Source organism: Berghia stephanieae, chromosome 4, assembly GCF_034508935.2.
Source record: "Berghia stephanieae isolate SIO BIC M18660-M18661 chromosome 4, UCSD_Bste_1.3, whole genome shotgun sequence".
NCBI lineage: Eukaryota > Metazoa > Mollusca > Gastropoda > Nudibranchia > Aeolidiidae > Berghia > Berghia stephanieae.
The window spans coordinates 93,864,388-93,879,387 of record NC_088363.1 but is presented as its reverse complement, the minus strand read 5'-3'; the positions used below and the strand labels follow the sequence as shown (position 1 = coordinate 93,879,387).

Below are 15,000 nucleotides of genomic sequence, written 5' to 3'. Positions count from 1 at the left end.
CAGGTGGCCTGACATCATCACAAATCAAGAACTGTTCCAAAAATGGAACCAGTCAGCTATTGAAACGGAAATAAAGAAAAGGAAATGGGGCTGGATTGGTCAAACCCTCAGGAAGCCTGCAAGCAACATCACCAGGCAGACTTTGGACTGGAACCTGCAAGGAAAGAGGAGGGTTGGATGACCAAAGCAAACATGGCGACAAAGCATCGACACCGAGTTGAAGGCAGCCGGACAAACCTGGGCCCAGATAAAGAAGAGCTCAAAAAACCGAGTCAGGTGGAAGAGTACTGTTGTGGCCTATGTTCCACAAGGAATCAAGAGGTGGTCGAGTATCCAAGCAAAGAATATTTTATGCAAAAAATGTTGATACTAGTTTATTAAATTCTGATGATTCACTACCACGATATGAACATTTAAAGTACGAAGTGTTAAAATCAAATTCTGAGAAAATCGACCAAACGATGACAATAAAGTGTGTGTGCAAGCTCTTGTTTAATATGTATCTTGTTTGTGTTGTGACTGGTTTGTAAGGCTTGATCTCCATGGAAGAATTTCTAAACCAGCCCATGAATGTAATGTTACTATAAATACAAGCCAAAGAGATACCTCCAACAAGTAGAGTCATATTGCTGCTCCTAACAGTTCCCCCAATGTTACTGGCAACACACTGGTAGTTTCCTCCATCAGCACGGGTTGTATTTTGAATGGTCAGACTGAGAAAGAGATTAGTGATTAATTCATTCACATTAGAAAAATGTAAAATAAAATCATGCAGTTAACTTGTTTAAAAAAATTTTTTTTTAACAGGGCGAAACATTGAAGTCATTTCAATGCTAGTAAAAAGGAAGTAAATGGGATAGTTAAAAAATAGATTTATAATACAATTAAAAGCACACAAGAAAAGTAAGACAAAGGAGAATGATTCAAATAGGGAGCAGATGCATATTCGAAGAGCACACAAACAGTGTACTAAGCTTGAGATGACCTAAAAGTCACACCTAGACAGAAACACAGGATCCCACTGAAAGGAATACACTCAAATGTTTACATAATATATTCAAAACAACAAATATGACAATATGTAAACAGAGAGATGATTTACATGGAAAAAAATATCACTGTTACTCTCTCAACCAAGGATTTTGACAAGGGAAAGCACAAAACCAAGTAATCTTATTCTATTCTAAGACGAAGGCAGAAAGCAAAGTGGAAAACAGTAAGGGACCTCTCTGCCCACTATGGTAAACTTGATACAACTTAGTGAATGATATGTTGGGATCACTAAAACTCTGGCTCCAGTGTTGTGCCTTTGAGTAAATAATTTTACATACATTGCCCCACTTGACTCAGATGTGAATGAGTGTCTGAATAAAGGCAGTGATGGATATTTTAAGAGCGTTATTCCAGAGAACAATGCCTGACAGATGACTTGCAATGTATGAAATGTAAATTTTGTTCTGGATGGCCTCCTGGCTACTGGCAGAATAACTAAATCATTTTGAAGCACATTGAGCAAAGTGAATCTGTGGAAATGCTCTATAAAAATATTCATATTAACTCATCTCTAGCTCTTTATCTATTCATTAATTTAAAACATGACCAAAGAAGGCAAGGATCTATGAAATTGTTTTATATTCTGGCTGAGCAGATTTCATTGGTTGTAAAACAGATACCCAGATGAAATAATGAAGACAATGACCCCATCACCAAGTCACAGCAGGCTTGGGCTCTAATAATAATTTTGTAAAGTAGTCCACTGGAGCCATAAGGCCCATTTAGCCCTGGAGTTGGTGCTGGTTTCAAGAGCATTAAATGGACAATAGGAATTGCTTGCTACCATGCTGAGTTTCTTGGGGTTGTTGTTGTTGTTGTTGTTCTGTTTCAAATGGCAAGTTGGAATTTCAAGTTTTTCGTGTTGTGCTTTGTGGAATATGAGAGAATTTGTTGATAGAATGTCTTTCGTGTAGCAGTTTCCACTGGAGCTTGTTTATTAGCTGGGTTACGCTCATATCCCGCTCATAGTTTCCACTGACAAATCTGGCCTCCCGATGTTGGACTTTTTCTATCTCATTGATTTCTCATGATGTGTGTGGGTCCTAGACTGAGCTACGATTTTACAGTATGGGCCTGAAATATTATGCTTCATAGCATTTCTTTTTCGCAGATTGGTGGCAGTGGTGGATTTGTCTATTGAGGAAGGCCATAATTCTATTTGCCTTAGTAGCTGTGTTGGCAAAATGCTTCTTCCACGTCATACTACTGTCCAGGGTCAGATGCCGAGGTACTTTGCATTCTCCACATATTGTAGGGCTTTGTTATGGATTTCATGCATTGGCATGCCCTTGCAATTGTGAAAGATCCAGCGTCCATGACACGGGAATCAAATAACTTTCATCTGAGAGAATAATGATGTATTAATGTACTGAAAATGGGTGGATAACCTAACTATTACCTGGTACCATCAACAAAAAGACGTGGGTTTGTGGAATTGAAGATGACCAGTTTTTTGTCCTTATACCACTGTATGACAGGCGGTGGGAACCCACTTATTCCACACTGAAATGTGGCAGTTGAACCTATGCTTAATTGTCTTGATCCCTTAGTCTGCTGGTATATCTGTGGACTTTTGATGGCTGAAATATAAGAAAATAAGCTTAGCTACTGTATTGAGAGAGAAAATAATAATAATAATAATAAGAATAATAATAATAATAATAATAATAATAATAATAATAATAATAATAATAATAATAATAATAATAATAATAATAATAATAAGAATAATAATAAAAAAATAAATAAATTTTAAAATTATATATATATAATATATTATATTTTTTTCAAAACGTGTTTAGTGACTCAAGTACTCTACCAAACGAGCTATTTGGACCCCAGCACATTCATTATTCAGTATTTATTTCAGATTAGTACACAAGAACTGTCTTCAAGATAAATATACATGCACTGATCAATAATTTGAAAAAAGCAGAGGTTTGGCTCTAGACTGTGTCAGATTATTTTTTTAAACAATCTTTTTCACGACAGATTTGATCATGGGATTTAATTTGGCTTCATGTGGCCAAAAAAACAAAATATCTCTTTTACAAATAAGAGTATAGAAAAATAACGTGGAAACTTACTAGCCAATAAAACCATATGGTTAATTTTATGAGAGTCATTCTTGAAAGCAACGAGAGCTTCACACTCATAGTTGCCGATATCTGCTTGTGTCAAGTTAGAAAATTCCATGGTGATGGAGATTGAATACTTGTCACTGAGAAGGGAAAAAATATATCAATATGAATGTTATATGAACTCTTAAAAGAACAAGTGGACTATCCCAAGCTATAAAAAGGTATATCAAAAGTTATTTGGATACAATTTTTAAAACTTGAGCTTTCATACAGCACAATATCCATTACCGCTCAAAGCGCTTTACAGGGGGTCCCAAGTCAACAGCAACACTTATCATATAGGATGACACATGACACCTGTTTTCGATATTACAATTTCTCAGACAGACACATTTGGAATTAGGAATTTAAAGTCTTTGTATTAAAATCAATAATAATAAGATTGGTTAGGTACTTAAGTACACATCACTAAATCATGTTGCTTTAGGATGAAAAAAGAAAGAAAAACCTCGGTTATATAAAATTCAGTCAGGATTTTATTATTATAAAAAGGAAAGAAAAAAAACAGTCAAAAAATGTGAATTCAAAGCTCTACTGACCTTCCATAGTATATCTTTGTATTATGTTTATCAACTGGAATAGACGTAGTCATCATATTGATAGAGGATTCCATAGCACTGCTGGTGTTGATGGTGGTGCTGCTGCTATTGGTATCATCAGCACTGCCAAAGCTGGCAACAGTTTCATGTTGAGGAAGTGGACTACTGGTAATGCTGGATGGGTCCTTGGCCATTCTCTTCTTCATAGAAAGTCTGACATGAATAGAATTCAATTTGGAAATCAATAAATCAGTGCTTCATAATACAGAATGCGATTGTAAATAAACTTTATAATAAAGGTGTAAAAAAGACTGAATTCTTTTAAAAACATGGAAAAGACACTCCTTTAATATTCTGATCCTAAATTGAACTGAATTTTTGGCTTCAACTCCAGTACAATATTATCCTTTTAAATTCATTAAAGAAAAAAATTATACTACGCACTTCCCCAAAAGCAGATGCTGTTGCCTGGGCATTCAATGAGGGAATATACGAGTAGATAAACCATCAAACAAATGTCTGATGTCAACAGGAATGACACACATTGCCCAAGTGGGCACGGCACATTCAGGGTAAAGTTTTCCCAAGAACAAAATGAAAGTGCATGAAGCAGGGCTCCTATTCGGGTCAAAGTGCAATGCCATTGCCTTCCGACACGTGTTTACAATAAAACTTGTAGAAAAAGAAATTTGGTGCTTTAGCATATATTTTCATGTCTTTGAAGAGTCAGTGAATCCTGCAGACAGCATAATGTAAATTCACAGAGTGAGGTGTCGTGGCTTCAATTTATTCTTCATGAAAACTACGAATTTTAAAAGTTTCAAGTTGGCAGGTCTTTGTTTATATCATATTGCCGACATCAAATGTAGATATTTTACTTGTATACAGGCTCATACACAAAAACAGAAGAGAAAACAAACAACCTTTCTACGACCTTCGTAAAGAGTAAACCGACAGTTACAAAAGTATAATTGAAAAATGATGTGAATCTTTTTGTTTTATTATTTAAAAGGTTTATTCATGGCATGAGAAGGAATATATTTAAAAATTTGAACTTTGACCTTCTTCTTTACAATGTCTCCCTTACCTCCCAAGCTTTGGTTGACTGTCGCCTAAAGAAACAGGAGCAGTTGTCACATTGACAGAGGATTCCGAAGCATTGATAGTGCTGTTGCTGTTGTCTATGCTTGTTGTGTTCAGAGATTTGGCAGTAGATGTGACTTGAATAGTACCAGGCTCGTATACAACTTTGCGAAGATTTACAGAACTGAACAGAAAGGTGAAATCAATTTTTCAAAATCAATGAACATTGGCTAAGAATATTACATCATTTAACAACTCATGAGATCCTTAGATGAAATTAAATAAATATCAACTCCATCCTCTTCTTCTTAAAACATTTTTAAAATGTGTGTGGGCCTGTTCTTTAGGCAGCTACAAGCTGTGTTTCAATAGATCTGTATCTGTAAATAACAAGAATTTCTAAACAAAATGATTGTTGATAGATGAACATCCAATTCAAAGAGTAGTTTAAAATCTTAAGTAATATTAACTCACCAGTCCACCTTTGCTGCCAAGAATTACCTCCTCATTATTTACAAAGTCCTATAATGTGAAATGCTTAACTCCCCTCTTTTCCCCCACATAGTAGTGTGAGCACCATTAGAAGCTGCTGCAGTCAAAAAATGGTGGTCCGTCTCAACCCAAAACAAGCCACAATCTTAGTTTCCATGGGCATAGATATGGTTTTCTTTGAGAGGGGTGGGAGAACAATGATCATGGTTCAAGAAAAGAAAACGATGGTCGTGGTCTCCCTAGATATTTTCCTCAGAGTAAACAACTTGAATTTATTCAAGAGCCAACTTCAGGTTGGTTGGATGCGCATATATTACAAAGGGGTCATTTGCATATAATTGAAGCAGTTGTTAACATCAACGGATTAACTCTCTCCTTACCAGCTATTTCAGAATTTGACCCGAAACTTTATACTCACCCAACACAAAAATATATTTTTCAAACAAAATAGTAACTAGTATATTCTATATTTTATTAAGAAAAATGAGCTCTGCAACACAATGTCGAGTTTTTATGGCTATAACTGACTATAAAAAAATGAAATCAGAGTAAGAAAATTGTTGGTTACATCGTAACGACTGTGACGATTTTCCTATGGATGGTATGGAGAGGGTTAATGTCATCAAGGAAGAAAATTAAGGGGAAAAAAAATGGATTTTTATACAAAAATGTTGTCATGACTACCAGTCGACAGTAAGACGTCAATGAAAACAAAATTACCTGTAAAGCCAGACATTGGCATAGCAAGTTACATTCAAACTGTCCCCTGAAACAAGACGTCGAGTGGAGTCGTCTCTCATGTAGAGAACACCGTTCTTCCCTGCAATCAGAAATATGCAAGAAAAAACCCATTAAAAATTGACTAAATAAACACAAAACACTTTATAAGGAAACCCAAGCCAACAGTAACACCAAACGTGAAGGAAGAGACATGCAATCTTTAAGGTACTAGTACAATTTCTTCTTGATCAATAAATCTTTGACACAATTTTGTATTCAAAAAGAGCTTTAACTTTAACTGGTAGCCAATGTAATGCCATCAACATTGTTTTGACACCCACCGAGTCACTGCGACCAATACCTAGGACAAGCCTTGCTGCTTTATTTTGAACTTTTTGTAGCTTTTCGAATTTGTGTCAGGTAGACCAGCAAGCAGTGAGTTACAGTAATCTTGGACAATTCATTTTTAAAACTTTTCTGACCTAACAGAGTGGCCATTTTAATTGAATTAAGGAATTAACAATTTGTCCTCAGCAGAATTGAAAAATCATTGAATGCCCGGAAGTAAACTTTCCACTTCAACAATGTGCAGTCAGGAGTTCTTATGGTATTATGTCTGTAAATTGTAGTTCTATAGAATGCTTCTTTAAGCGGGCAGGTCTACTGATAGCAATCAAAATTTCTACCCAAAATCTCACCTGTGACAATGGCCATGATATACTGACTGTTGTTCCCTTGGCTGTTCACAGCATAACAAAGGAAGAAGCTACTCTTTTCTACCTTGGTGTGCAGCTTGTGGATGTGGAGACCCATTTGCTTCTCCACAGTCATCTGGGTGTCGTCTGACTCGATGACTTCCTGCCATCCCAAATCAGATACCAGGCATGGTGGTTCAGCACAAGGCTGGAATGTCAATATAGAAAACATGAGAATATGGTGGTTCAGCACAAGGCTGGAATGTCAATATAGAAAACATGAGAATATGGTGGTTCAGCACAAGGCTGGAATGTCAATATAGAAAACATGAGAATATGGTGGTTCAGTACAAGGCTGTAATGTCAACATAGAAAACATGAGAATATGGTGGTTCAGCACAAGGCTGGAATGTCAACATAGAAAACATGAGAATATGGTGGTTCAGTACAAGGCTGGAATGTCAATATAGAAAACATGAGAATATGGTGGTTCAATACAAGGCTGGAATGTCAACATAGACAAAATGAGAATATGGTGGTTCAGTACAAGGCTGGAATGTCAACATAGAAAACAGGAGAATATGGTGGTTCAGTACAAGGCTGGAATGTCAACATAGAAAACATGAGAATATGGTGGTTCAGTACAAGGATGGAATGTCAAAATAGACAACATGAGAATATGGTGGTTCAGTACAAGGTTGGAATGTCAACATAGAAAAAATGAGAATATGGTGGTTCAGTACAAGGATGGAATGTCAACATAGACAACATGAGAATATGGTGGTTCAGTACAAGGCTGGAATGTCAACATAGACAACCTGAGAATATGGTGGTTCAGTACGAGGCTGGAATGTCAACAAAGAAAACATGAGAATATGGTGGTTCAGTACAAGTCTGGAATGTCAACATAGAACACATGAGAATATGGTGGTTCAGTACAAGGCTGGAATGTCAACATAGAACACATGAGAATATGGTGGTTCAGTACAAGGCTGGAATGTCAACATAGAACACATGAGAATATGGTGGTTCAGTACAAGGCTGGAATGTCAACATAGAAAACATGAGAATATGGTGGTTCAGTACAAGGCTGGAATGTCAACATAGAAAACGTGAGAATATGGTGGTTCAGTACAAGGCTGGAATGTCAACATAGACAACATGAGAATATGGTGGTTCAGTACAAGGCTGGAATGTCAACATAGACAAAATGAGATTATGGTGGTTCAGTACAAGGCTGGAATGTCAACATAGAAAACATGAGAATATGGTGGTTCAGCACAGGGCTGGAATGTCAACATAGACAAAATGAGAATATGGTGGTTCAGTACAAGGCTGGAATGTCAACATAGAAAACATGAGAATATGGTGGTTCAGTACAAGGCTGGAATGTCAACATAGAAAACATGAGAATATGGTGGTTCAGTACAAGGCTGGAATGTCAACATAGAAAACATGAGAATATGGTGGTTCAGTACAAGGCTGGAATGTCAAAATAGACAACATGAGAATATGGTGGTTCAGCACAAGGCTGGAATGTCAACATATTAAACATGAGAATATGAAGGTTCAGTACAAGTCTGGAATGTCAACATAGAACACATGAGAATATGGTGGTTCAGTACAAGGCTGGAATGTCAACATAGAACACATGAGAATATTGTGGTTCAGTACAAGGCTGGAATGTCAACATAGAACATATGAGAATATGGTGGTTCATTACAAGTCTGGAATGTCAACATAGAAAACATGAGAATATGGTGGTTCAGTACAAGGCTGGAATGTCAACATAGAAAACATGAGAATATGGTGGTTCAGTACAAGGCTGGAATGTCAACATAGAAAACATGAGATTATGGTGGTTCAGCACAAGGCTGGAATGTCAACATAGAAAACATGAGAATATGGTGGTTCAGTACAAGGTTGGAATGTCAACATAGACAACATGAGAATATGATGGTTCAGTACAAGGCTGGAATGTCAACATAGAAAACATGAGACTATGGTGGTTCAGTACAAGGCTGGAATGTCAACATAGAAAACATGAGAATATGGTGGTTCAGTACAAGGCTGGAATGCCAACATAGAAAACATGAGAATATGGTGGTTCAGTACAAGGCTGGAATGTCAACATTGACAACATGAGAATATGGTGGTTCAGTACAAGGCTGGAATGTCAACATAGACAACATGAGAATATGGTGGTTCAGTACAAGGCTGGAATGTCAACATAGAAAACGTGAGAATATGGTGGTTCAGTACAAGGCTGGAATGTCAACATAGACAACATGAGAATATGGTGGTTCAGTACAAGGCTGGAATGTCAACATAGACAAAATGAGATTATGGTGGTTCAGTACAAGGCTGGAATGTCAACATAGAAAACATGAGAATATGGTGGTTCAGTACAAGGCTGGAATGTCAACATAGAAAACATGAGAATATGGTGATTCAGTACAAGGTTGGAATGTCAATATAGACAAAATGAGAATATGGTGGTTCAGTACAAGGTTGGAATGTCAACATAGAAATCATGAGAATATGGTGGTTCAGTACAAGGCTGGAATGTCAACATAGAAAACATGAGAATATGGTGGTTCAGCACAAGGCTGGAATGTCACCATAGAAAACATGAAAATATGATGGTTCAGTACAAGGCTGGAATGTCAACATAGAAAACATGAGAATATGATGGTTCAGTACAAGGCTGGAATGTCAACATAGACAACATGAGAATATGGTGGTTCAGTACAAGGCTGGAATGTCAACATAGAAAACATGAGAATATGGTGGTTCTGAAATCTGAACATGTCCACCCACCCACCCCCTTCCCCCATCTACAATCAATTAACTAATAAAGCCATGTTGCAATTGTAGAATTTAAAAAAAGTTTAATATGTTATTTACTTACCTGGAAGTACCATGTAACATTGCTCTCGGGAAAGCCCCTGACATCACAGGTAAATGTAGACATTTCTCCTTCGTACATTGTCACAACATTGTTTGGAAGGTTCTCGTCAGTGCTAGTAGCTGTGACTGTTACATAAGGTTTACCTGAGAATAAATTAAATAAATGCTTAAATAAATGGTGAATTAAAATATAAATATATTAACAACAAAATAAATTTTCTTTATTTGTTCTCGGGATAAATTTTTCTTTAGGGCATATCTAGAGAAAAAACACCAAAATAGCCACAGAGCTAAAAAGATACAAAAAGTAGCTAAGTTTATTGTTCTCAATTCAAAAAATGACATAATTATCTTATTGACTGTCACATTTTGGCCTAGACAACTTGACTATGAAAGTACTTAACATTTAAACAAAGCCAATTTATTCTTAATATTGAAAGAATGAAATGGGACGAACCTTCAAAAATACCTACAATAAATATATTACAGAACAAAGAAAGAAAAAACAATAAAAGCCGACAATATCATTTACTTAACCCTCTCCTTACCAAACTCAGGAAAATCGTCACATTCATTACGATGCAACCAACAACTTTCTCATCTGCTTATTCGTGTTTCTCATAAACTGTGACGAAAATTTTTTTTATTACAGCCATACAAACTTGACGCTGTATTGTAGAGCTCATTTTGCTGAACAATATTATGCATAGAATGTACTTGTTAATCTTCTGTTTGAGTAAGAAAATGTATTTTTGTGTTGGGCGGATGCGAGGTTTTGGGGAAAATTCTGAAACTGGTAAGGAGAGGGTTAACCTACTTACCAGTGACCTTCACAAAGATGTCTGTACTTGCAGATTTGGTCATATTGGTGCCCCTTATATAACCTACAGCATGTAGTGTGTAGACTCCGGTCATTTCAGTCTTTGGGTAGTTTATCGTTAGATTGGCTCTACCATTTTCATATTCTCTGATGTAAATAGAGTACATTACACAAATGTTGATGCTTAAGTTTGAAAAAAATGTTATAAAAAAAGAAGAGAAAAATAAATGCAAGTTTGATTTACAATGACAGATGATGTTAACTTTATGGGTTATTTGTTACAGGATTTCAGTATAGTCTTGGGAGGGGAGGGGATGGGGTACAATTGAAGATTATAAATTCCTATTTAAGTCAAGACAGTTGTGGTGTCAGCTGTGTGACACTGACACTGTAATAAATTGCTCCATCACGATCATGCACCGATCAAGCACTGATCCAGCATGCATCCCTGATAACCCTTAAAAGGATCCAACCAGCTTCATGAAAAAATAAATTAAACATTAATTTTGCAAAACAAACCAAATTGAAAAGATAATTTGATTATAATCCTTTTGTTATGGGAAAAACCAAACTTGACTGTTTCACTGAAATCGTGAGCATTGATTTTGTACAATCTCCACAATACAAGCTCTTGGCTTTACAAGGAGTCCCTAGCTATTTTGTACAATCTCCACAATACAAGCTCTTGGCTTTACAAGGAGTCCCTAGCTATTTTGTACAATCTCCACAATACAAGCTCTTGGCTTTACAAGGAGTCCCTAGCTATTTTGTACAATCTCCACAATACAAGCTCTTGGCTTTACAGAAGGTCCCTAGCTATTTTGTACAATCTCCACAATACAAGCTCTTGGCTTTACAAGGAGTCCCTAGCTATTTTGTACAATCTCCACAATACAAGCTCTTGGCTTTACAAGGAGTCCCTAGCTATTTTGTACAATCTCCACAATACAAGCTCTTGGCTGTACAAGGAGTCCCTAGCTATTTTGTACAATCTCCACAATACAAGCTCTTGGCTTTACAAGGAGTCCCTAGCTATTTTGTACAATCTCCACAATACAAGCTCTTGGCTTTACAAGGAGTCCCTAGCTGTTTTGTACAATCTCCACAATACAGCTCTTGGCTTTACAAGGAGTCCCCTAGCTATTTTGTACCAATCTCCACAATACAAGCTCTTGGCTTTACAAGGAGTCCCTAGCATTTTTGTACAATCTCCACAATACAAGCTCTTGGCTTTACAAGGAGTCCCTACTATTTTGTACAATCTCCACAATACAAGCTTTGGCTTACAAGGAGTCCCTAGCTATTTTGTACAATCTCCACAATACAAGCTCTTGGCTTTACAAGGAGTCCCTAGCTATTTTGTACAATCTCCACAATACAAGCTCTTGGCTTTACAAGGAGTCCCTAGCTATTTGTAAAATCTCACACAATACAAGCTCTTGGCTTTACAAGGAGTCCCTAGCTATTTTGTACAATCTCACAATACAACTTCACAAAGATGTCTGTACTTGCGATTGGTCATATGGTGTCACCTAGCATTATTGTAACTCCCATTCAGCTTTGGGTGTTACGAAGTCTCCCATTTTCTATCTAGTAATAGTACATTACCAAGTTCTTGTTGAAATTTTAAAAGAAGCAATATGCAGTTTTTACATTACAATATTAACTTTGGTTTATAAGGATTCATAACTAGGAGGATACAATAAATCAATCATTTACAAGACATTGTGTGTCTTTACTAGATAATGCTCCTACGATTGTATCAATTCAGCATGCATACCCTATACCTTTAAAGGATTCAACCAGCTTGAATTTAATTTACAATTCAACAATGAAAAGATTTTGATTATCAAGATCCCTATGCTATTTTGAAACACATAAACTTGACTTTACACTAGATCCCTAGAGCATATTTTGTACAATCTCCACAATACAAGCTCTTGGCTTTACAAGGAGTCCCTAGCTATTTTGTACAATCTCCACAATACAAGCTCTTGGCTTTACAAGGAGTCCCTAGCTATTTTGTACAATCTCCACAATACAAGCTCTTGGCTTTACAAGGAGTCCCTAGCTATTTTGTACAATCTCCACAATACAAGCTCTTGGCTTTACAAGGAGTCCCTAGCTATTTTGTACAATCTCCACAATACAAGCTCTTGGCTTTACAAGGAGTCCCTAGCTATTTTGTACAATCTCCACAATACAAGCTCTTGGCTTTACAAGGAGTCCCTAGCTATTTTGTACAATCTCCACAATACAAGCTCTTGGCTTTACAAGGAGTCCCTAGCTATTTTGTACAATCTCCACAATACAAGCTCTTGGCTTTACAAGGAGTCCCTAGCTATTTTGTACAATCTCCACAATACAAGCTCTTGGCTTTACAAGGAGTCCCTAGCTGTTTTGTACAATCTCCACAATACAAGCTCTTGGCTTTACAAGGAGTCCCTAGCTTTTTGTACAATCTCCACAATACAAGCTCTTGGCTTTACAAGGAGTCCCTAGCTATTTTGTACAATCTCCACAATACAAGCTCTTGGCTTTACAAGGAGTCCCTAGCTATTTTGTACAATCTCCACAATACAAGCTCTTGGCTGTACAAGGAGTCCCTAGCTATTTTGTACAATCTCCACAATACAAGCTCTTGGCTTTACAAGGAGTCCCTAGCTATTTTGTACAATCTCCACAATACAAGCTCTTGGCTTTACAAGGAGTCCCTAGCTATTTTGTACAATCTCCACAATACAAGCTCTTGGCTTTACAAGGAGTCCCTAGCTATTTTGTACAATCTCCACAATACAAGCTCTTGGCTTTACAAGGAGTCCCAGCTATTTTGTACAATCTCCACAATACAAGCTCTTGGCTTTACAAGGAGTCCCTAGCTATTTTGTACAATCTCCACAATACAAGCTCTTGGCTTTACAAGGAGTCCCTAGCTTTTTGTACAATCTCCACAATACAAGCTCTTGGCTTTACAAGGAGTCCCTAGCTGTTTTGTACAATCTCCACAATACAAGCTCTTGGCTTTACAAGGAGTCCCTAGCTATTTTGTACAATCTCCACAATACAAGCTCTTGGCTTTACAAGGAGTCCCTAGCTTTTTGTACAATCTCACAATACAAGCTCTTGGCTTTACAAGAGTCCCTAGCATTGTACAATCTCCACAATACAAGCTCTTGGCTTTACAAGAGTCCTAGCTATTTTGTACAATCTCCACAATACAAGCTCTTGGCTGTACAAGGAGTCCAGCTATTTGTACAATCTCCCAAACAAGTCTTGGCTTACAATGGAGTCCTAGCTATTTGTACAATCTCACAATACAAGCTCTTGGCTTTACAAGAGTCCCTAGCTATTTTGTACAATCTCCACAATACAAGCTCTTGCTTTACAAGGAGTCCCTAGCTATTTTGTACAATCTCCACAATACAAGCTCTTGGCTTTACAAGGAGTCCCTAGCTGTTTTGTACAATCTCCACAATACAAGCTCTTGGCTTTACAAGGAGTCCCTAGCTATTTTGTACAATCTCCACAATACAAGTCTTGGCTTTACAAGGAGTCCCTAGCTATTTTGTACAATCTCCACAATACAAGCTCTTGGCTTTACAAGGAGTCCCTAGCTATTTTGTACAATCTCCACAATACAAGCTCTTGGCTTTACAAGGAGTCCCTAGCTATTTGTACAATCTCCACAATACAGCTCTTGGCTTTACAAGGAGTCCCTAGCTATTTGTACAATCTCCACAATACAAGCTCTTGCTTTCAAGGAGTCCTAGCTGTTTTGTACAATCTCCACAATACAAGCTCTTGGCTTTACAAGGAGTCCCTAGCTATTTGTACAATCTCCACATACAAGCTCTTGGCTTTACAAGGAGTCCCTAGCTATTTTGTACAATCTCCACAATACAAGCTCTTGGCTTTACAAGGAGTCCCTAGCTGTTTTGTACAATCTCCACAATACAAGCTCTTGCTTTACAAGGAGTCCTAGCTATTTTGTACAATCTCCACAATACAAGCTCTTGGCTTTACAAGGAGTCCCTAGCTATTTTGTACAATCTCCACAATACAAGCTCTTGGCTTTACAAGGAGTCCCTAGCTGTTTTGTACAATCCCACAATACAAGCTCTTGGCTTTACAAGGAGTCCCTAGCTATTTTGTACAATCTCCACAATACAAGCTCTTGGCTTTACAAGGAGTCCTAGCTATTTTGTACAATCTCCACAATACAAGCTCTTGGCTTTACAAGGAGTCCCTAGCTGTTTTGTACAATCTCCACAATACAAGCTCTTGGCTTTACAAGGAGTCCCTAGCTTTTTGTACAATCTCCACAATACAAGCTCTTGGCTTTACAAGGAGTCCCTAGCTATTTTGTACAATCTCCACAATACAAGCTCTGGCTTTACAAGGAGTCCCTAGCTATTTTGTACAATCTCCACAATACAAGCTCTTGGCTTTACAAGGAGTCCCTAGCTGTTTTGTACAATCTCCACAATACAAGCTCTTGGCTTTTACAAGGAGTCCCTAGCTATTTTGTACAATCTCCACAATACAAG

At 37.2% G+C, this 15,000-nt stretch overlaps 1 protein-coding gene across 1 annotated transcript in view; it reads right to left on the bottom strand.

Moving 5' to 3' along the window:
- Positions 1-15,000, bottom strand: part of LOC144971597 (vascular endothelial growth factor receptor kdr-like) — a gene marked incomplete in the record, with an annotated part of 124,431 nt that overhangs the window by 5,706 nt on the left and 103,725 nt on the right. The window contains 9 exon segments of the mRNA XM_078912663.1: positions 607-713; positions 2,453-2,633; positions 3,141-3,274; positions 3,734-3,946; positions 4,821-5,000; positions 6,029-6,128; positions 6,727-6,931; positions 9,635-9,777; positions 10,455-10,600. Coding sequence (XP_078768789.1) covers positions 607-713; positions 2,453-2,633; positions 3,141-3,274; positions 3,734-3,946; positions 4,821-5,000; positions 6,029-6,128; positions 6,727-6,931; positions 9,635-9,777; positions 10,455-10,600 — 1,409 coding nt within the window.